The following is a 23450-nucleotide window of genomic DNA, read 5'->3' on the forward strand; positions in this document are numbered from 1 at the left end:
TTTGTATAACCTCCACCATAGGATGGGGGTATACCAATTACGTCATTCTGCTTGTAGCACCTCGAAATATGCGTCTAAGACCCCATAAAGTATATATATTCTTGATCGCCATTACATTACAAGTCTATCTAGTGATGTCCGACCGACCGTCCGTCTGTCTATCGAAAGCACGCTAACTTTCGAAGGAGTAAAGCTTGAAATGTTGCACAAATACTTCTTATTAGTGTAGGTCGATTGGGATTGTAAATCAGCTATAAAGGTCTATGTTTGATATAGTTGCCATATAAACCGATCTTGGGTCTTGACTTCTTGAGCCTCTAGAGGGCGCGTTTCTCGTCCGATTTGACTGCACGTAGTCTTTTGGTATGACTTCCAACAGCCGTGCTAAGTATGGTTATAATCGGTTTAAAACCTGATGTAGCTGCCATAAAAACCGATATTGGGTCTTGACTTCTTCAGCTTTTCAGCGCAATTCTTATCCGATTTGGCTGAATTTTTGCATGAGTTGTTTTGTTGTGACTTCCAACATCTGTGCTTAGTATGGCGCATATTGGTACATAACCTGATATAGCTCCCTTAGAAACCGATCTGGGATGTTGACTTCTTGAGCCGCATCTTGAGGGCGCAATTCACATCTGATTTGGCTGAATTTTTGCATAAGGTGTTTTGTTATGACTTCCAATAACTGTGCCAAGTATGGCATAAAACGGTAAATAAACTGATATAGCTGCCATATAAACCGATCTGCGATCCTGACTTCTTAAGCCTCTAGAGGGCGCAAATCTCATCCGATTTGGCAGAGATTTTGTACAACGTCTTCTCCCGTGACCTTCAATATACGTGTCTAATATGGTCTGAATCGATCTATAGCTTGATAAAGCTCCCATATAAACCGATCTTCCGATTTTGCTTCTTGAGCCCCTACAAGGCGCAATTCTTATCCTAATGAACTGAAATATTACACAATGACTTCTACAATGTTAAGCATTCAATGGTCCGAATCGGACTTGATGTAGCTCCAACAGTTCTTATTCATTATTCTTTGTTTGCCTAATAGGAGATACCACGCAAAGAACTCGACAAATGCTATCCATGGTGGAGGGTATTTAAGATTCGGCCCGGCCGAACTTAGCACACGCTCTTACTTGTTTCTTTATACAAAATTCAAAAAATAATTTTAGGGACAAAATTTTAACCCATTACGCCTGACCCTCGATTCCGTTGTCCGATTTTGATGACATTTTATATAATCATAATTTAGAGAATTTACATTGATGTAGCAATTGTTTTAAATATTTTCACTTTTAAAAATGTTTGAAAAAACTTCTTATTTCCTAAGCCCCTACACCAAAATAATCATTTTCTTTATATTTTATAACCATTTAGCGAAGAAATCTGATTTTAATGATTTTCGCATAAAATCGCACCTGATGTCAAATAAATTTATTTTTTTAATATAGAAACCAAATGCAATAAGACATTAAAAGGAATACCAGAAATCTCACTTCTAAGAATTATGAGAAATTTTTTCGTTTGATTTTTTTGGGATATAAAAATTGGCTACTTTTGACAATCCAATTCTCCCCCAAAACATGACGGGGAAAATTGTTGTAACTGATTTCAGTCGTCCACTTTACGCCAATCCAAACTTCCTACGTCTTTTCTAACTCGAGCTATAATTTTTCTAAGCAGCTATATTCTTGGGTATTTTATGCCGTTAATGGGTTAATGCAATAATTTTAAAGACCGTATCACAACAAATTTTTTGAAAAGATGATTGTTTTAATCAAAAAATTATTAAAATTTTCTTTAAACCAAAATCTTCATGGAATTTTTCCAACAAAATTTTTAATTAAAATTGTTCCGAAAGAAAAACATTTAACGAACATTTTTCTACGAAATAATTCTATATGAATTTTCTCCTAATTCCCGTTTTATTATTTTAATTGAAATTTTATCTGTAGTAAAAAATATTTTTTTTTAAAAATATCTTTAAATGAATTATTATTGGTGTGGAGGCTTCAAGGGTCATATATTGGTAGGTCGTACTTATATCGAATATACCGCGGAAACGTGTCTACTATGTAAGCGAGGTGCGACTACTAAGCGTCCATGGCATACACATGTCATTTGTATGCATCTTTTAAAGTTGTATTAATGGCTTCTTATGCTAAACAACGACAACGGCTTTCGCTGCTGCTCAGCGCGGCCAGGTTCGAATCCCGGCCGGGCTATGCCGAAATTTTATTTTCAAGTTTTTGTTTTTGTCTATTAGGGCGAAGAACATTTGATTTCACAATCTTTCGTTTTGTTTCTCTTTCGAGACGAGCTCAATGATCGGAGATTCGAATAGCGGTGATTTCAAACTGGGCACACGAAACAGCAGCAAGATCCGTTGCCGTTGTCTAGCGTTCGAAGCCATTAATACAACTCAAGGAGGTGTACTGTCTTCTCTACTATGAAATATAGCCATTAACAATATATTATTGTCTCTGGAAGAAAAAGGTGTAAAAGTGGTCGCGTATGCTGATGACGTGGCAATTGCGGTTAGGGGAAAGTTCCCAGCACTCTAAGAGATATACTTCAAGAAGCTCTACGTGCAACAGCAAAGTGGGCTACCAAAAGTGGTTTAGGTATAAATCTGTGCAAGACAAAAATAAAAAAGAGATATACTTCAAGAAGCTCTACGTGCAACAGCAAAGTGGGCTACCAAAAGTGGTTTAGGTATAAATCTGTGCAAGACAAAAATAGTTCTCTTCAGTCGGAGATACAAGTTGCCTACAGTGGAACCTGTCTCCTTGGCTGGAGAGAATGTTCCACACCTGGGTGTTTTGCTGAACAGGAAATTGAACTTCAAATCCAACATTTTGGAAAGGGCAAGAAAGGCAACTCTTGCCCTATACACCTGCGAGAGAGCCATTGGCAAAAGTTGGGGATTTAGTCCGCGTGTCATGCATTGGGTATATACCGTAGTTGTCAGACCTATAATGCTATATGGTGTTGTGGTCTGGTGGACGGCGCTTAAAAAGTCCATCTACTACTCAATACTTAACCAAAGGATGGCTTGCTTGTGCATCACAGCCGCACTGAGGACGACACCATTTGATGCACTGAATTTAATGCTACATCTTATGCCTCTGGACATTGTGGCTACCCAAATTGCAGAAAACACTGCTAAGAAGTTAAGAGACCTTTCTCATTGGTCATGTGGCGGCTACGGACACTGTGTTATCCTTGATACAATATCCGATGTTCCAGGCAGTGTGGATTACACCCTACCTGAGCCGCTTTTTGATAAAAATTACTGTACCTCTATTCCTGATAGAACCGATTGGAACTACGATATCCCTGGTAACAGAAGTTACATAGACTTCTATACGGATGGTTCCAAACTAAACGACGGGTGTACTTTAAAGATCTAGAACTGGTCATATCGAAGAGGTTACACGACCACTGCAGTGTGTATCAAGCAAAGATCCTTGCAAGTAAGTATGTGGTGGAATGGCTAAAATGTAATGTAATAAGGACGATTGGCATAAATATCTGCTCAGAAAGCCAGGCAACCATTAAATCCCTGGAGAACTTATTTCTGAACACAAAAACCGCCTGGCTGAACAGTTCAAAATTCACGTTGATAACCTCTCTGATTTAGCGATCGCAAGTTATTGGGCTTTTTGAAGCGATCTGGATAGTTCAACGGTAGGAACTAGAAGGCATCTTCTTTCTTCTGTTCTTGTGGTATCACAATGGACGGAAACGCCTAAGTGTGTCTGATGGATGGAAGACAGCCACTTAAATCTAACCTAACCTATATCTAAATCTGAACCTAATTCGGGCAAAATTCTTAGATATTGTGGAAGTCGCCGACTAAAGCATTGTAGACAATTTTTGGAAGATTGGTCAGTTCTAGGAGTGAAAATCGGGCGATATATATACAGTTCATCCTCGATTATCCGGCTGGCTCGGGACCGCGCTGAGCACGGAAAATCGAAAACACGGTTAATAGAGGTTTTCTCTAAAAATTTCATTATTTATGTGTTTTTTTTTAATTTCTGGTAGTACCATACATAGTTTCTCTGACTTTTATTTAAACTAGTATAACAAAGGTAAAATGCAAGAAACCTTTATTTGAATCGATAGCACGGTCCATATATTTCAGTGCATGACGATTATTTCATGCAAATGTTGACCGTGACTGCGCCTCAAATGGTCCATCCTTTAGTCTAATTTTGGCATACCCTTTCCAACATTTCGGCCGGTATCGCACGAATATATGCTTCAACGTTGTCTTCCAACGCGTCAATTGAAGCGGGCTTGTCTGTATCAGCTTTAACATAGCCCCACAAAAAATAGTTCAAAAGCGTACCGAACTCGCCACTCAAAAAGCGTACCGAACTCGCCCCGTCTTGTTGAAACCACTTGTCATGCAAGTCAAGCTCTTGCATTTTTGGCAAAAAAAATAGCGCTCACCATTAACAGTTACATTACGATTCGTTTCGTCTTTGAAGAAGTACGGTCCAATGATACTACCAGCCCATAAACCGCACTAAACTCTGACTTTTTCTGGATGCATTGGTAGCTCTTGCAATACTTCTGGCTGATCTTCATACCAAAATAGGAAATTCTGCTCATTTACGTACCCATTAAGCCAAAAATGATCTTCGTCGTTGGAATGGAGGAAGCGCGCGATGAACTTTCTTAACAGAGAACGCATTTTGATAATAAAATTCAATAATTTGCAAGCGTTGTTCGTTTCGTGTTTAAATTATGTAGACCAAACTTGTCAGTGAAACAAGATACGAAACGTGCATGAGCTGTTTAAACCAGCGTTGCCAAAAAGACAATAGCTAAAAAAATCACCCTTTACATATCTATGAATATTTAAAGTAATTATGAAATTATTTTTTTTTTTGTAGTTGGAGCCATTTCGAACAAACATCTTGACCGACTAACTTCAATTACAGACTAAATGTAACTTGATAAGCAACTTTAATTCAAAGTAAAAAGGGGAATTTCAGAATTTTATATTTAAAATGTGAGTGGTGCACGGAGGTAGCATTTTTGAAGCACAGATAACAGAGGCAACCCACGGTGAATAGAGGTACAAAACCAAACGCACAGTATGCCGGTTAACAGGGATAACCGGTTAATAGAGACCACAATAATCGAGATTCAACTGTATATGAGAGCTGTATCTAAATCTTAACCGATTTCGATAAGATTCATCGGTAATGTCGAAAGTCAAGAGAAAATCCTTCCTGCCAAATTTCGGTAGAATTGGTCAACACATTATTGCAATATTAATCCAAATTGGACGAACATATATATGGGAGCTATATCCAAATCTGAACAGATTTTTTTCCAATTTCAAAAGGCTTCGTGTCTACGCCAAAAAAATGTATGAGCTAAATTTGGAGACGATCGGATGAAAATTTCGACCTGCAGTTTGTACACAAATTAATATGGACAGACAGACAGACAAACGGACGGAGAGATAGGCAGACAGACGGGCATAGGGATTATCTCCCTTCCTTCTGGGTGTTACAAACAAATGCACTAGGTTATAATACCCTGTACCACAGTGGTGGTCTAGGGTATAATTATCTCGTGAATATTTTCGTGCGATCGTTTTGCACAAATTTCGACGTGGATGTTCATGACAACAGTGCTTTAATTGATGAACTTAAATCTTTGTATGTCGATGAAGCACCATCCTATATAACTGTGAAACTGGTTTAGTAAATTCAATCGTGGCCGAAACTTGCTCAAAGACGAATTCCGTTCAGAGAACACCTGGCCGTAAAAAAGGGCTATCCTCGTTGGATCCCACAAAAATAGCTCGTTTCGATTCGGGCAAAGATATATTAAAAAAATACGATTGTGTATAAAATCGCAGGTTATCTTATCATGGATGTATGCGTATGAGACCGAAACAAAACAACAATCGACGTTGTGGGTCTTCGAAGATGAGCCAAATCTAACGAAAGTTATTCGTGGAAGAAGCACTTCGAAGCAAATGGTAGCCAGTTTCCTTGGCAAAACTGGTCATGTGGCGACTGTACCGTGTGAACAAAGTAGGACGGTCAATTCTGAGTGCCTGAAGTCATCCGAGAAATTCGAAAAACAAACAAAAGAAGACGAGTCATTGTTCACCATGACAAAACGAGCTCTCACACATCGACTCAAACCAGTGCCTTTCCCAACGGGAAACTTGAAAAGAACCTACATTTAGAAGCCTTCCACAAACTAAAACAAACTCTAAACGTCCTTCCAAAATTTGCCGTTATAAAGGGTGATTTTTTTAGCTATTTTCTTTTTGGAAACACTGGTTTAAACACTCAGGTTTCGTGTTATGTTCCACTGTATTCAGTTTGGTCTATAATTAAACCATGAATCGTCTTACAAACGAACAACGCTTGCAAATTATTGAATTTTTTATCAAAATGCGTGCTCTTTTAAAGAGGTTCATCGCGCGCTTCATTGTGTTCAGCGACGAAGCTCATTTTTCGCTCAATGGATACGTAGATATACAGAATTGTCGATTTTTTAGTGAAGATCAGCCAGAAGCATTGCAAGAGCTATTCATGCGTCTAGAAAAAGGCACAATTTAGTGCGGTTTATGGGCTGGTGGCATCATTGGACCGTACTTCTTCAAAGACGATGCGAATTGTAACGTAACTGTTAATGAAGAGCGCTAATGTGAGATGATATGTGGTTTCGACAAGACTGTGCAACATGCCACTCAGCACGCGTAGCAGCACGGTCAATTGGCCGCATAGATCGTGCGATTTAACGCTTTCAGACTATTTTTTTTGAACTATGTTAAAGCTCATGTCTATACAGACAAGCCCGCTTCAATTGACGCACTGGAAGACAACATTGAAGCATTTATTCATAAGATACTGGCCGAAATGTTGGAAATAGTATGCCGAAATTGGACTATGCGGATTTGGAAAAACTTTCCTTTAGCTTTAAAAAAAAATCACCCTATAAATTTAAAGAAAACTATTGTGGAATGTATACATTCAGTGGTTATTAAAAACATCCACTGAGACACACATTTACATTTGTATTTTATAACATTCACTTCATAATTAAGCAGCAGTAATTTTCAGCAAACAACAGACTTTTCAGCAGTCAGCCCGTGCTCTGAAATTGCAGAACGACTGCTGTAATAGCAAAACTACTGCTACAACAGCAGCTAAATTAACTACTAATATTCAGCAGACAGTGTTTGCTATGTTAAGCAAACTTTTCTCTATGAGTGTGCGGTCTTAAACCCTTTTTATTGCTCAATACATTACATTTTTCATAGATTTTTGACGAAATGCGGTTAATTTATGTACATGCCCGAGGTTGTAGGCATCCAAAGTTCGCCAAATTACAGCGACATTTGTAGAAAAGTCATTCAAAATATGTGAAATTGGACAGTACCGCTAAATGGGGCTATGACAAGACATGGGCTTATCTTGATAATTTTTGGTATGCAAATTTTTTGCCCTCTAAGAAGCCAAATGGTAAATTGTAGCAACATTTGTTGAAAAAAACCCGCCAAACCCATCGAAATAGGTGAAATCGTGCGGCAGCGCAATATGGGGGCTATGTCAAAACATGGACCAATTTTAATAATTTTTTGTTTGCTTATTTTTTGGTCTCTGAGAAGTCAAAATGGCAAACTACAGCAACATTTGTTGAAAAATACCATCAAACTCCTTTAAAATAAGTGAAATTGGGTGGTTCCACTTTATAGGGGCTATACCTAAGACCAATGTTGATGATCTTTTTGAAATAGTTCTTTTTACCCACTAGAAGCCTATAAACCAATGTTCAGATCGATAGCTTCATTAGAAAAATTTTGTCGCACCTCTCCATACGAGCGAGACCACTGTGCAATGGTGTTATTATCATAAACAGGCATTATTCAAAATATTGACAACGTACGTGGCTGATTTTGTGAACGCGTATTGCCAAGTGTATGAACATCATCCTAAAAATGCGTAAGCATACAAGCCTTAAGTTGAATTGACTCTTAAAAATTTTTTATTTTATATAGGCGTCTATGATAGACTGTGATAAGGCGTTTGTAAACAAACAATCGTGTGATGAGAAGTTTGCCCCTTTTTCCTTAATGGAAAGTTCGTGTGATTTTTTTGTTTTGTTATTGATTTGATAACATCTGTGTTTTGATTATCTTTAATGAACCAAAGAGGTCAACTTTACAACGCCGTGGGTATTTTTTTCTATGTGTATGTGCTCAGAGAGTAAAATCTTAAGACGATAATTGGCTAGTAACTGGAAGTCATAACAGAAGTCACTTCACAAAATTTGTTTGGAATACCGATGTGACCTATTAAAGGGGCCTGCCAAACGCCCCGACAACCTAGGGCCTGAAATATTGCACACGTTCTATTTCACACCTCAGCTCTAACCATTTCAAATTCCAGAGTAATATCTGTACCCATTATCACATGGCATATTTTTTTTCAATTTTCTCTCACTGTGTGACGTGACATTTTAAGTCGATCTGTCCGTCCGTCTCTCTGTCGAAAGTACGCTAACTTTCGAGCAAATAAATATTTTTGAAAAAATATTCTCATTAAGTAGGTCTTTTGGAATTATAAATGGGCCTAATCGCTCTATGTTAGGGTTAGGGAAGATTAGGTTAAAAAGAGAGTGCAGATATTAATCCGCCCCATGCCACTATGGAAATACACCTAAGCCAGTATTCGGCTTGTTGTGCGCTCTAAATACAAAAAAAGAAAAGAAAAACTAACCTCGAAAAAGAAAATCTAAGTTGGGAATACCGTGCTACTTACAAAATCCTTAATTGTTTTCCATGCCACTCCCCTAAGTTGGTTCATGTCTGGTATAGTGTTCCCACAAATCGCTCTATGTTAAGATGTCCCGAATTTTGCCTATAAAAAGATACCGGGCAAGGAAGTTGGCAAACGCGGTCCATGCTGGAGGGTATATAACATTTGGCACTGCCGATATTAGCTCGCTTTTACTTGTTGTGCCCTCCAGCATAGGATGGAGATATACCAACTTCGTCATTCGGTTTGTAACACATCGAAATATTGGTGTATGACCCCATAAGACATTCTTGGTCGTCATGACATTTCAAGTCGATCTAGTCATGCCCGTCCGTCTGTCTGTCGAAAGCACGCTAAGCACTAAAGCTGGCGTCTTGAAATTTGGCACAAATATTTCCTATTAGAGAAGGTTGGTTGGAATTGTAAATGGGCCATACTGGTCTATGCTTTGGTGTAGCTTCCATATCAACCAATTTCCCAATTGAGCCTCTAAAGAGCGCATTTCTTATCGGACTTGGCTGAAATTTTCTACCATGACGTTTTCCATGACATTCAACATATGTGTAGAGCATGGTTTGAATGGTACCAAAACCTGATATAGCTCCCATATAAACTAGAGGGCGCAATTCTTATCCGATTGGTACAATAATTTCTCCTATGACCTCCAATATACGTGTCAAGAATGGTCTAAATCAGTTCAAAACCTGATATAGCTCTTATATAAACGGATCTCCCGATTGATCTTTTTGGAACCCCTAGAGGACGCATTGCTAGTCTGATTTGGCTGATAACTTTCAACATACGTGCCAAATATGAATCGGTTCATAACCTGATGTAGCTCCCATATACACCGATCACCCAATTGCACTTCTTGAGGCCGTATAGGGCGGAATTCTAATCCGATTTGGCTGAAATTTTGCAGTATGGTCTCCAACATCCAAACCAAATATGCTCTGAATGGGTCCATGATCTTATACAGCTCCAATAGCACGGCAATTTTTATTCATTATTATATGTTTACTTATAAAGAGATACAGGGCAAAGAACTTGACAAATGCGATCCACGATTGCTAAGCATAGAAAAAAATGGCGTGCATATAACACAAATTAAGAGCGCCCGGTAGACGAGTTGGTAGCGTGATCAGATTACCAATGAGGTGGTGTGTCAATTCTGTGGTATCAGAATGGACTAAAATTGTCAAAGTGAGACTGTTAAGAAAAGTACTGCCCCCCTAACCTAACCTGACACAAATTAAAAAGCTGTTAACTAAAATCCAAACCTATTCAGATAAGCGTCATTGGTGCAATTTACGTCTAGGCCGCTTGGACTCGGCTTTAAGACTAGGGTTCCTTATTTATCTTTAAAATTAACAGATTTAGTTCTTTTTCTCATATTCAAATTTGTATATGCTCAATCAAATGTACAAATAGATAGAACCATAGATCAGACTCACGTACACTTGCTGTCTATGGTATGAGAGTACTTTATTTAAATAAATGTAGTAAGAGCAGTAAGTATGTATATAACGAGCAACCCTCGAGGAATGTTAGTTGGAATGTTGTTGTTGTTGTGGAGTTGTGGGATTATCACTTACGACTTATCGAAAAGGTGGACTCTTGCATATTGCGGGCACCTTCAACGTGAGCAAGGCCTGTGGGGCTGTGAGGAGACACCTGGCCGCCGGGAACACTGGCCGCGCTCAGCAATGTATGAGAAATGGGTTTCTGATATGAGACTTCGCTGTCCAAGGCCCTTAAATCCATATTTTTCATATTGCCATTTAAAGCCTCATTGGTTGCATTGCCATTACTTTCCTCAGTTGTGGGAACTTTTCCCTCCATGACATCGTAGATGAAGGGTGGACGCACTGGTGTATTCAAAAATCTTCCATATCCTTCCGCTACTCGAACATTGCCTTCTTCAACACAAACACGTCCACGAACTAATACAATTTCGGGTACTCCATGACAAACCATTCCCTCAAAAATATTGAAATCACATCGATGGTGATGAGTTTCTTTGGAGATGGTACGCGTGGCATTGGGATTCCATATGACAACATCGGCATCAGAGCCAACAGCTATTCGACCCTTTTGAGGGTAAAGATTAAAGATTTTGGCTGAATTGGTACTGGTAACAGCAACAAAGCGGCATGGGTCTAGAAGGCCAGCATGTACACCCTTTTCCCAACAGACAGACATGCGATCCTCAACACCGTTGACACCATTCGGGATTTTGGTGAAATTGTCCTTGCCCAGCTCCTTGTGCTCTCTATTAAATGTGCAATTGTCACTGCCTGTGGTTTGGAGATCATCGCTGCAGAACAAATACCAAAAGTTAAGCGAGATCCAAAGAAAACAATTAAAATTCCTAGAACTTACTTAGCCAACAACTTCATCATAAACTCTGGAGTAGACGGATCTGGCCTCAAGGGAGGACTAAGCACATGAGCTGCGGCATGATGGAAACATTTGTTATGGCAATGGGTTCCATCCGTGCCCAACGCAGCAGCCAAAGTCTCACCATAAATACCACGATTCTTATAACGCTGACGTGCTCTGGCCAATTCGATGCCAGCAGATTTGCTCATGACATGCACCACATATAGAGGACAATCCACCTGCACGGGAAAGTTGAAAGCACATAATTTCGTGTTCTCACAAAAAGTTGCCAAACAATTACCTGGTGAGCTAAAATACAAGCTCGATGTACAGCCTCAGCCTCTACTTCCTCCTGGCGGGACATTTCATGGCCCTCAGGACCTTTAATGCCGGCTGACAAAAGCTTACCCACATTCTTAGCTATAATGTCACCATTCTCAGCGTGTACCTGTTAAAAAATTCAAATTCAAAATCAAATTAGTACAGCTTTCTTATAGCTCTGCTACAACTAATTACCTGTGCTACACCACCCAACTCCCGAATACGTTCAAAGCTGTCCAACAAATCTGAATCATTCAACTGATATAGACCTTTATAGGCCATAAACATTTTGTAGGAGTTGATGCCCAGATTCTGGCATAAAATTTTCATTTCATCCGATACCAACTTAGACCACCATGTAACGCCCACATGCAGAGCATAATCGCAACAAACTTTGGGATCAGCCCAAGAACGCCATCTGTGATAGGCATCGATCAAGGATTCTCCCTTATCGGGTAAAACAAAATCAACTGTAAAGAATTTGGAATATAAGGTCTGGAATTACTAGCCATTACTTTGTAACTTACTTATAGTAGTTGTGCCTCCTGCAATGGCAGCTTTTGTGCCATGATAGAAATCGTCAACTGATACAGCACCACCGAACTTTAATTGGAAATGCGTATGGGGATCAATGCCACCCGGTAAAATCATGCGTCCTGATGCATCGATTACACGTACGCCTCCGGGAACATTTATTTCCGAAGCTGGTCCAACAAATCTAGAAATTTATAAAAAAAAGTTGTTTGAGTATAAAACAGAATATACACCCAGAGAAAATAGTCTGCTGATATTTCATTGAAAATTTTAAACATTTGAATGAATGCATGCAAGAGTTTTGAACTCCTAAACAGCAATTGAGGCATTTGCTATATATTTATAATAAAAATTGCCAATTTGAATTTTTTTATTTTTTGCCTTAAAGCTTAAATATATACAATAGTAGTAGCAGTTATTTTGTCTGCTGTTATTTAAAGTCTTTAAAAATTTACCAAATTGGAGAAAATTAAAAAATAAAAATATGCTTGTAAAATTGAAAGATATGATGGAATATAAAATTTTTTGAAATATTTATGACATTTTTGAGCTTTTTTAACTTTTTACCATTTGGAAACAGCTGGAAATGTTTGCTGTTTTAGCATAAAATTAGTGCTATCCCATTTTCAGCAGGCATTCTGCTGAAACATTTTTGTTCTTTTTACTAAAAAATTCTTTGAGTGTAGAACTTTGCTATGCGGGCACAATTCACGAAGTTTATTACACCTCTCTATATCCTTGACAGAAGTACACGTCCTGTCTCCGTTCTTAGACCGAAAAACAGAATTTAAATTAATGGTAACAGTGAATTTCTCCAACAAAAACCAGTAAGGAAAGGCAAAAGTCGGGCGATGCCGACTGTATAAAATTTTGGCAAAATTGGTCAAACAATGCGCTTGCAGAGGCTCTTGTGGTGAAAATCTGGCGATATACATATATGACAACTATATCAAAATCTGGGCCAATTTCCATGAAATTCACCATAAGAAAATCCTTCCTGCAAAATTTCGACAGAATCGGTTAACAAATGAGCAGTTTTTGCAATATTTCTCAAAATCGGACGAACATATATATGATAGCTATACCTAAATCTGAAGCGATTTCGAGCAAACTCCTCACATACTGTGGCAGTCGTCGAGGAAAGCGTTTAGCAAAATTTTGGCAAGATGGGTCAATAAATGCGCTTGCTGTGACTCTAGAAGTTAAAATTGGATATATATGACAGCTATATCTAAATCTGAACCGATTTCCAAGAAGTTCACCAGTAATATTAAGTGTCGTAAAAAAATCCTTCCTGCCAAATTTCGGTTAACAAATGGCCATTTTATTGCATTATTATCGAAAATCGGACGAAAAAAATCGATATGGGAGCTATATCCAGATCTGAACCGTGGTCAATAGAGAGATCGACTATATATATGGCCGCCCATATAGGGCTCTCTCTCCCAAAAGCTTCGGTAAAATCTTTAACTAAACCTGTCTGGTAAGGTTGGTTGTCTTTTAATTTTTACCCACTACTTCACACTTTAAAATGTCCCTAGGTAATCATTTACGTTCCCAGATATATCATGCTGATGTATTTTACAAAATTCAGATATTCTAGGCTCTAGGGACCTCTTATACCCTTCACGTTTCATGGTATTCTCCCGTAGGTAACGACCAGCGGGGCATAGCTTTGGCAGAGTATATCGAAGGTTCCACGTTCTGCATGATGTATATGGATGTACCCACTAGGACAACGATGAGGTGCAGCAGCTCAACAGATATTTCCATTGCATCCCCTGATCTTCTGAGTGACGGCAAGCCGTCATTTCTTTGGGATCAGACCATCTCCCTATAATACTGACCATCGACCGACCAGCCGACTTCATAACCTCTAAGTGCCGGACGTTTATCGATCAGAAGAAGGCCTATTGCGCCGAATTTAGAGAGTGTACCAATCGCCACTTTAGTGAACCAGGCGAAATGAATCTGGTACTATAAGAATCCTCAAAAACAAATTGAGGACAATTGCAAGGAACTCGACTCCAGGTAAATCCAGATTTTTCAACATCAATGCAGTGATTTCGTCGGAGTCCAACGCCAAGTTAATCCAGATCCTGAAAAATCTGGATTAACTTGGAGTCGAGTACCTTACAACTGTCCTTAACCCGTCTTTGAGGATTCTTATAGTACCCGATGTCTGCAAAATGGGCAAAGTGATCACTGAAGCCTAGAAAGGACTTGAGCAATGAGGAGTCGTACAGATCGATCTCGCTTCTCTCAAGACGCTTGAGGGACTACTCCTACCGAGCCTCGCTGAAGAATTTCCATTCGGCGAGTATCAGCATAGATTTCGAAGATTGCATAGCACAACAACTACTTTGCATTCCATCACCGCACACATTTGCCATGGCTTCAGTCCATGCCATATGATAGGACGGTCCTCGTGGCACTATCTAAAGCATTCGTTACGGTCAAGCAAAGCAAACTATTGGGTTGCCCAAACAGTAATTGCGGATTTTTCATATAGTCGGCGTTGACAAATTTTTTCACAATTTTTTTTCTGTAATTGCATTCTTTCTTCTGTCAGTTATCAGCTGTTATTTTTAGCTTGCTTTAGAAAAAAAGTGTAAAAAAAGTATATTTGATTAAAGTTCATTCGAAGTTTTATTAAAAATGCATTTACTTTCTTTTAAAAAATCCGCAATTACTTTTTGGGCAACCCAATATTTGAGGACATCGCCAACATGTCGCTCCTGCCTGGCCTGAAACACTGGATCGCGAATTATCTAAATCCATTTGTGGAAATTTAGTGACAGGAAATCGAAACACCGTGGAATGAAACAGTTCCCCAAGGCGGGATGATATATCCGGCACTGTTTAACCTTCTACTATCCTCCATTACATCTCTCCAGACGGCATAGAGATCGTATCATATGCGGTCGATTGTACCATCATGGCATAAGGCCCCCACCCATTGATGACATCGATAGGTGGAACGTCTACCTCAACGAACTTGCCTAATATTTAGCTGCAAGAAATCTGAAGATATCTGCCACCAAATCTTCAGCCACATTGTTCACTACAAATACGCGAGGTGAATACTGAGCTGACTGTGATGTTCGATGGAGAAATGATTCCGACCATCAAGAGTCCCAAAATACTTGGCGTCACGATAAAGTCAAAAGTAGAAACAAAGTCCTCAAGTCATTTACAGGCAGCACTTGGGGTGCAGACAAAGAAACCCGGTTGACCAGGTACAAAGAAATTGGCCGGTCTGTGGCAAGTTATGTAGCGCCAGTATGGTCTGTTAGCTATGTGACACAGTGAACTAATATTCAGATCTGTCAGAATGCCTCTCTTCGAACTGCGACGTGCTGTTACATCTCAGGTGGGCCACCCTTATCAGGAGACAAAGTTATGCGAAGACATAACTACATGCCGTCCGAGCAATACCTTCTGGGTTGTTGTCGCATGGACCATCCAAATCTTCATCTTGTGGTGGATTTACATAATCTAGAACAAGAGGTTCAGCGCTACAAGAGCATACCTCTATATCAATATGCATATCAAGCAGGTCTAGACAACATTCATGCAGACACGGTAGTGTGGTCCTTGGAGAACGACCTCTCCCGGCAATCCAGAGTAGTCCTGGTTCAATTATAACAAGCCAGATGCAGCCGCCTCAACTCCTACAGGGTAAGCATGGACAACAACAAGCCATTTTTACTTGTTCAATTGCAACAAAGAACTTGTTTAAATATTAAAAACAAGTAACATTTGTTTTCTATTATGACTGAATGATAATCGGCACTGTCCACGTTTCACTTTCCCTTAACAATATTGTGCTATTATCACATAAACAAAGCGCCAAAATTATTTGTTTCGACAGACAACATTTTTGTTTTATGTCAGAACTCTAATGACGAAAAAATATGAAATCTTGACACTCCATTCTATTGATAATCGCGAGTCGTTGCAAGGGGCGAAAGGAAAAGTGCAACCAAGAGCAGACCCGACTAATTTAAAACACCTATGACAAAAAAAGATAAAAATTAAACAAAGACTCAGATGTGTGAACAAATAATGTGCAAATCAAATTTATATGAGTTTGAAACATTTTAAATATATTTTTATATGTGGCAGACGAAATGGAGATAGCGATAAGCCCAAAACGCAGGTGCACCTAAAATAAATATACAATTATAATACATTGTCAACACATTGTCAACATATTGTCAACACATTGTCCACACCTATTCAACCACATTAGGTAATACAATATACACATTTTCACTGTATATACAGTGAAAACGTGCCTAAGATGTAAGCTCAACAGTAGCACAATTTTGACTACTTTCACACTTTGCTGTTCTTTTTATACCCACCACCGACCGTCCGTCCGTCTGTCGAAATCACGATAGCGGTCGAACGCGTATAGCTAGCCACTTGAAATTTTGCACAGATGCTAAATATTGATGTAGGTCGTTGGGGGTGGCAAATGGGCCATATCGATTCAGATTTAGATGTAGCTCCCATATAAACCGAACTCCCGATTTGACTTCTTGAACCCTTACAAGCCACATTTTTTGTCCGATTTGCCAGAAATTTTGCAGGTAGTGTTCTATTATGACTTCCGACAACTGTGCTAAGTACGGTTCCCATCGGTCTATAATATGATAAAGCTCCCATATAAACCGATATCCGGATTTGACTGCTGACGTTTTCCATCAACTGTGCTAAATGCTGTCCAAATCAGTCTATAACCTGATATAGTTCTCATATAAACCGGTCTCTCGATCATACCTAATTTAATTTTTTGCTGACAGAAATTTGGTATGTAGAATAAATAATGCCCTTAAACTAAATTTATTTTGTATAAATTTTTAGCAGAAGCTGGCTTCCCAGGATTCGGGCCGGCCGAACTTTGCGCGCTTTTACTTGTTTCTAATGTTCTTGCCAGAGTTCGAACGCAAGCGTTCGGCGTCATGAGCGGACATGCTGACCTCTGCGCTACGGTGGCGCTACGTAGATAAAGGGTCGAAAGTCACCGCCACGGACGGACTGTTTTCTACGAGGCTATCAACTCCCGATATCCGACCTAGGTCGGATTGAAAAGAGGGTGCTAATATCAATGCGCCCCATGGCACAATGGACGACGTACACATGTGCCAGTAATCAGATTGTTGTTAGCTCTAAATACTAAAATGTAACCGCATAAAAACCCTAAGCTAGGAATTCCGAGCTACTTATAAAATCTTTAATTGTTTTCCATGCCACTCCCTAAGTAGGTTCATGTCTGGTATTGTGTCCCCGCCTAAGCGTCGGTATCTGTTAGCCAAGAAAGCTGGACAATGACATTGACAATGTTCCAACGTCTCGTAACCCTATGTGTCCCGTTATGTTACCGAAAGCTATAATGACCTTCACGATCTGGATCTCCCCCTAGGATTTTCGCCATCGTACCGCCCTTAACTCGGACTGCATCGATTCGAAAGGCTTCGGGTTAACCAAGTTAATTGACGGTAATTCTCTGGCCTTCACTGCCAAATCGTCTGCTTTCTCATTCCCCCATACTCCGTTATGGCCGGGCAACCGAACGATGCGGATCGTGCCATCCTCAGAGATGGTGTTAATCTCCTTCTTACATTCCAAGACTGTTCGTTATCTTACTGTCCTTGTTGTTATTGCCCTTATGACCTGTTTACTGTCCGTAAAGATGTTCATACTCGACGTCCTCGCGTTAACATCACACCACCTCACGCAATCCGTGATCGCATGGATCTCCGCCTGCAGGGCCGTATTATGGTCAGTCAGTCTAAAAGAGATCTTAGTCCCTGGGTTCCCAATGTAAACGCCCAGGCCCACTCTGTGCTCTAGCTTTGATCCATCCGTGTAACATGATCTTCCAGATAGCAATACTAGGATTCCGTCAATCCAAGACTGTGCCGGTGGCAGCAGTGCCTCGCACTCGACTTCAAGTGTCGTCTCAACTATCTGATCGGAAAACTCTTCCATTCCTTCCGGGTTTCCTATCGTCGCAGATATCGAAATCGTTCTATTGAGGAAACGTGGCGCGTCAGAGTGGCCCACCACCGTCTTCCTCGTGAACAAGCAGATTTAAGTCTTCAGTGGGTTAACATTGAGAACCCTTTCGGCCCATTTACATAGCTGGTTCGGATACTTACCTCCTAGAAGTATTATAACATCATCTGCGTAGCAGACGGGATCAAATCCCTCCTCAGCCAGCATCCGTAATAGGTCATTTATGGTGGTCACCCAAAGTGGTGGCGATAAAATGCCCCCTGTGGCGTGCATTGTGCCACTTTCCCCATTATATTTATGTCATGGACCGGGTCCACCAGTATCGGATAGAGCCGGTTCTTAGAGACTGGATAAACCATATGCTAAGGAACAGTTGGATAAATTTTGTGTCCTGCGACATAAATTTGAGGGACATTTGACCTAAATATGATCCAGATCAGACTATATAGATATAGTTGGCATAAAGACCGATCTTCCAATACAGGGTCTTTGCAGAAATACTTCTTATAGATCATAGTCGGCTGAGATTATAACTGGCGCTAATCAATACAGGTTTATATACGGACGCCTCAATTGTTGCTGATGTGTCTAAAGTTTGAGGAAGGTGACAAGAAATGCTACCAAGATCACATTGGTTTATGTTTCGAACTTGAAATGACAGTACAATGATATTTGTTTCATTGACAGCTCATTGCATTGTTTACAGGCCACCAAAAGTATTGGCTTCTGAGTTGATTTAAAAAGATATTATTCATGATGGAGTTCAACCAACGGCTATTGTTGGCGAACTCAAACACCTCAAAGTGAACAAAATATTTATGTGTCGCATCATAAAAGGTTATAATGATACTGGTAGCTAAAAGCCATGGTGGTGATCCACAACTAACTACAACAATGGACGTACCACTCGGCTCGGCACCGTCGCATAAAACACAGCGATACAATGGCAGCGAGAGCCATTGCCGTTGTCTTAGCGTTCGAAGCCATCAATACAACTTCCAACAGAAGCACAAAATCATGTGTAGTACGGAGGTAGTGTAATTTGTCACAGAAAGAATGTCTGTCATTGCACAAAAATACATACATTGGGAAAAGTACAGCTAATAGACAGGGTTGGCGAGCGTGGTTAATGTGGTAATTGTTTCATAGATGCGTTTTCGCTATTAATATGATTCAAATACAACATACCAACGCACAGCCCTTGAAGCCATCACACCTAATATGGTTGAAAAGTATTCTAAACAAAGACGAAACGCGTCCCATAGTGGTTGGTGTGTGTTGATATCTTTGGCTTTCCTTTTCCATTTGCATCTCCGATCATTGAGGTCGTCTCGTAAGAGAAACCAACAAAAATTGTAAAATTTAATGATGTTCGCCCTAACAGGCAAAAAACTTGGAAAATAAAAATATTTTTCTACAAAAAACATGTAGTCGTATGAAAACTTCGTGTCAGCTACCCTGTAAAACCCATATAAAGCTACTTGCAGCATTCATTTTTACTTACGATTCTATACCTAAAATGTATCATTTTACATCGGATGTGAAACCACAAAACTATATGCGGATTTTTCCATTGCCAACGATTTTTTTCAGAAATCTCAGCGATAACGCTGCTTAATAATAGAGTTGTCAAACTTCTGATAGATCCTATCACACAGCTTCCAGTATGAAATACGTCTTAAGTATGCCTGTATGAATGTATAATGTTTTTTAAAAACTTACTTGATAATGCCATCCTCTATGTAAACGTCAGCCTTAAATGTTCCGTCGTGATTGACGACCTGACCATTTTTAATGTACACTCGATTTTGGGCACTCTGGAAAAAAAACACCCAGAATATATAGTTGGTGTTGTAAATCAAGTATTAAATAAAACGAACCTGCAAATGAAGTGGCACCTTCTTCACCGGTTTGGGGCTGTGCAACATGATGGATTAATAACAATATGGAATTAGGTGGAATTCGTTACACCTTAAGCTGCAGTCTTTCTCTCTACTCGTCTTGAAGATGCTATAAAAATGAAATGTAAACAAACCAGCCATTATTAACAAGGGAACCCAAACCGATTAACCTATGAAAAGCCAAAGAGCACATCTAATAAAATAACATCCTTTTTGGTATAATTTACAACACTAAACGAGGTAGAACTGATGAATCTTTTCTCAACTGTTTTGAATAATGAATGCATATAAATTTACTCAAATTTGTTTCATAACATTTGGCCAAATTAGAATTCAGAATAGGGTAAATTGTGTTGAATGTTTGTTTTACAAACGAGATTTTTTCTTGGCGTTTCACAGGTAAGATTCCTAATTAGTTGTTGAATTTTCAAGTATCTTGAAAAACTATATAAAAAAGTAAAATTTGCTACTTATGTCACTTTGCCATTTAGGTAGTTATTTTGAAGAATCCATATGTTAAATAAAAAGCAAATTCCTATTCATACTGTACACAACAAATATTATGAATCTTCCTTCTTCGGGGCTATGCTAATTGATACTAATCACTTGGGCAGCGTTGCAATTGTGTTTCTCGTCACATCAAAACTATTTCCAAATTTCACACATCTGACTCTGATAAGCGCAGACCCTCTCTCTCAAAAGAAACGGCAATTATTTATTTGCGTCCATATTTTAAATTGTGATTATTTTTACTGCTATTGTGAGGATGTAGGGAGAGGTGTCGTGTGCCGCCTTTATCACGGGGGGTCTACTTGAATTTGATACCACATTGAAGTACTGATTAGGCATAGAGACAAATTAGCAACAAGTACTATCTTTTTCCCCTAGTTAATAGAAGACACAGTGGTACCAAGTAAAGTTATATGTATGTATGTGCCGAAAAAAACTCAAACTCCAAGTTCAAAAGAAATGAGGCCAAGAAACTCCTCGCAAGGAGGAGGAACCAATAAAGACTGACCAAGCAGCCCAATATGGACAACGACAAACAAAGTTTATATACAATAGTTCCTTTGAAGCACTGAAGATTTAGTAGTATCCAGCCTTGAAATAAACAAGTCTCATATGGCACACAATTTAGAGATGTCGCCTTCAAACCTTAAGTCGCTGGTTGAAGCCGCTTTTGTAATGAAGAAGAGCCTCATTGTAGGAAGTGATGCTAATGCACATCATCAAATATGGGGAAGTTCGGATGTCAACGAAAGGGGTGAACTGCTTATTGAATATATTATAAGTTACAATCTGGCGCTTTGTAATAAAGGGGATACACCGACCTTTTTTACCAGGAACAGGGAGGAGGTACTAGATATTACCTTTGTATCGGAAGATATAAGTGGTAGAATATGCGACTGGGAAGTACTGGACTTCTCTGATCATCGTTATATTAGTTTCAGCCTTGGAGAAAATACGAAAGTAGTGGTCCCTTGGCTAAACAGAAGAAAGGAGGATTGGGATAAATTTCGGCACAAATTCTGCACCACTATCCCTTCTAGACTAGAAAAGGAAGTGGAAACTATGGACGATATAGACCTAGTGGTCAAGCGGATTACGTAGACCCTGAATGACTCGCTTGTGTCAGTATGCCCTAGTGCCAAACCAAGGGGCAAACAGCGACCGCCATGGTGGACCCCAGAGCTGGTTGGTCCTAGGAAGGACTGCAGAAGAATAGAAGAAAATATAAGGGCGAGCTGAGAAAGGCTCTGAAAAAATCCTGGGTGGAATTATGCAGTTTCGTGGAGGATACATCTGAGGCCTCAAGAATAAGGAAGATTCTGTTTTCGAGACTTATTACGGTGGGGTATATTCAGAAGTCAAAGAATGTTTGGATAATGTCTAGAGAGGAAACACTAGAATTACACATTGATGGAGGCCACAGTAGCGCAGAGGTTAGCATGTCCGATTATGACCCTGAACGCCTGTGTTCGAATCCTATCGAGATTATCAGAAACAAATTATCGGTGGTGGTTTTTTCCTCCTAATGCTGGCAACATTTATGAGGTACTATGCCATGTAAAACTTCTCTCCCAAGAAGTGTCGCACTGCGGGACGCCGTTCGGACTCGACTATAAAAAGGAGGCCCCTTATTATTGAGCTTAAACTTGAATCGGACTGCACTCATTGATATGTGAGAATTTGCCCCAGTTCCTTAGTGGAATGTTCATGCTCAAAATTTGCAAAAATACACATTTCCCGGGCAAAGTGGCGCCAGAGGAGATTGTCACTGACATGCACTCGTCGGAGGCCATTATGGAAATTGTGTCTGAGCCGAAAATCCTTTGGGCGATAAGAAGTTTCGAATCCTTTAAGTCGCCAGGCCCTGATGATGTATCACCGGTTGAATTACAAGCTGTGTCTGATAGACTAGTTCCCTGGCTTAGGCAAATATACTCTGCTTGTATCAGATCATATCATATATACCTGTGGGATGGAGGGACACGAAAGTCATTTTCATTCCGAAAGCAGGAAAACCCTACCACACGAAGGCGAAAGATTTTCGTCCTATTAGTCTGTCATCCTCTGTGCTGAAGACTCTTGAAAGGTTGATAGAAACATATCTAAGGGCAAAGATCCCTGGAGATTGCCTGTCGCGGCAGCAGCATGCATATAGTAAAGGCAAATCCACTGAAACACCCCTTCACAACCTAGTCGGCTACATAAAGGGTTCCCTCGTTGTCAAGGATTATACAATGCATTTCTTGACATTGAAGGTGTTTTCAATAATGTAAAACCGACGTCAACCATGAAGAAGTTGGATTTTCTAGGCATCAACTCTACCGCGAGAAAGTTTATTAATTACTTACCTTCTAAAAGATGCATTACGGCAGGCTTGGGATCTGTGGATCTAAAAAGATGGGTCAGCAGAGGAACACCTCAAGAAGGTGTACTATCTCCTCTACTTTGGAATATAGCCATTAACAATATATTATTGTCTCTGGAAGAAAAAGGCGTAAAAGTGGTCGCGTATGATGATATCGTGGCAATTGCGGTTAAGGGAAAGTTTCCCAGCACTCTTAGAGATATTATTCAGAAAGCTCTACGTGCAACAGCAAAGTGGGCTACCGAAAGTGGTCTAGGTATTAATCGGTGTAAGACAGAAGTAGTTCTTTTCAGCGGGAGATATACAATAAGTTGCCTACTGTGGAACCTGTCTCCTTGGGTGGAGAGAATGTTCCATTTACAAAAAGCGCAAAATACCTGGGTATTTTGCTGTACGGCAAATTGAACTTCAAATCCAACATTTTGGAAAGGACAAGAAAGGCAACTCTAGCCCTATACAACTGCAAGATGGCCATTGGCAAAAGTTGGGGATTTAGACTGCGTATCATGCATTGGGTATATACTGCAGTTGTCAGACTCATAATGCTATATGGTGTTGTGGTCTGGTGGATGGCGATTCAAAAGTCCACCTACTGCT

At 39.7% G+C, this 23450-nt stretch overlaps 1 protein-coding gene across 7 annotated transcripts in view; it reads right to left on the reverse strand.

Annotated features, from left to right (window-relative positions):
* LOC106081466 (dihydropyrimidinase) overlaps window positions 1–23450 on the reverse strand; it is a 52313-nt gene that overhangs the window by 3443 nt on the left and 25420 nt on the right. The window contains exons 1-8 of one of the 7 annotated variants that reach the window (XM_013243447.2): window positions 20529–20611; window positions 19958–20087; window positions 19800–19894; window positions 12044–12234; window positions 11712–11986; window positions 11497–11643; window positions 11196–11434; window positions 10409–11130 (exon numbers count right to left, since the gene is read on the reverse strand). In XM_013243447.2, the coding sequence (XP_013098901.2) occupies window positions 10409–11130; window positions 11196–11434; window positions 11497–11643; window positions 11712–11986; window positions 12044–12234; window positions 19800–19894; window positions 19958–20005 (1717 nt within the window). In that variant the 5' untranslated portion in view covers window positions 20006–20087; window positions 20529–20611. Of the gene's footprint in view, window positions 1–10241; window positions 11131–11191; window positions 11435–11496; window positions 11644–11711; window positions 11987–12043; window positions 12235–19799; window positions 19895–19957; window positions 20088–20448; window positions 20472–20523; window positions 20612–23450 lie in introns of those variants that run through there. The other 6 variants (XM_013243455.2, XM_013243438.2, XM_013243464.2 and 3 more) reach the window with 6 other exon arrangements.

This window comes from Stomoxys calcitrans, chromosome 2 (assembly GCF_963082655.1).
Source record: "Stomoxys calcitrans chromosome 2, idStoCalc2.1, whole genome shotgun sequence".
NCBI lineage: Eukaryota > Metazoa > Arthropoda > Insecta > Diptera > Muscidae > Stomoxys > Stomoxys calcitrans.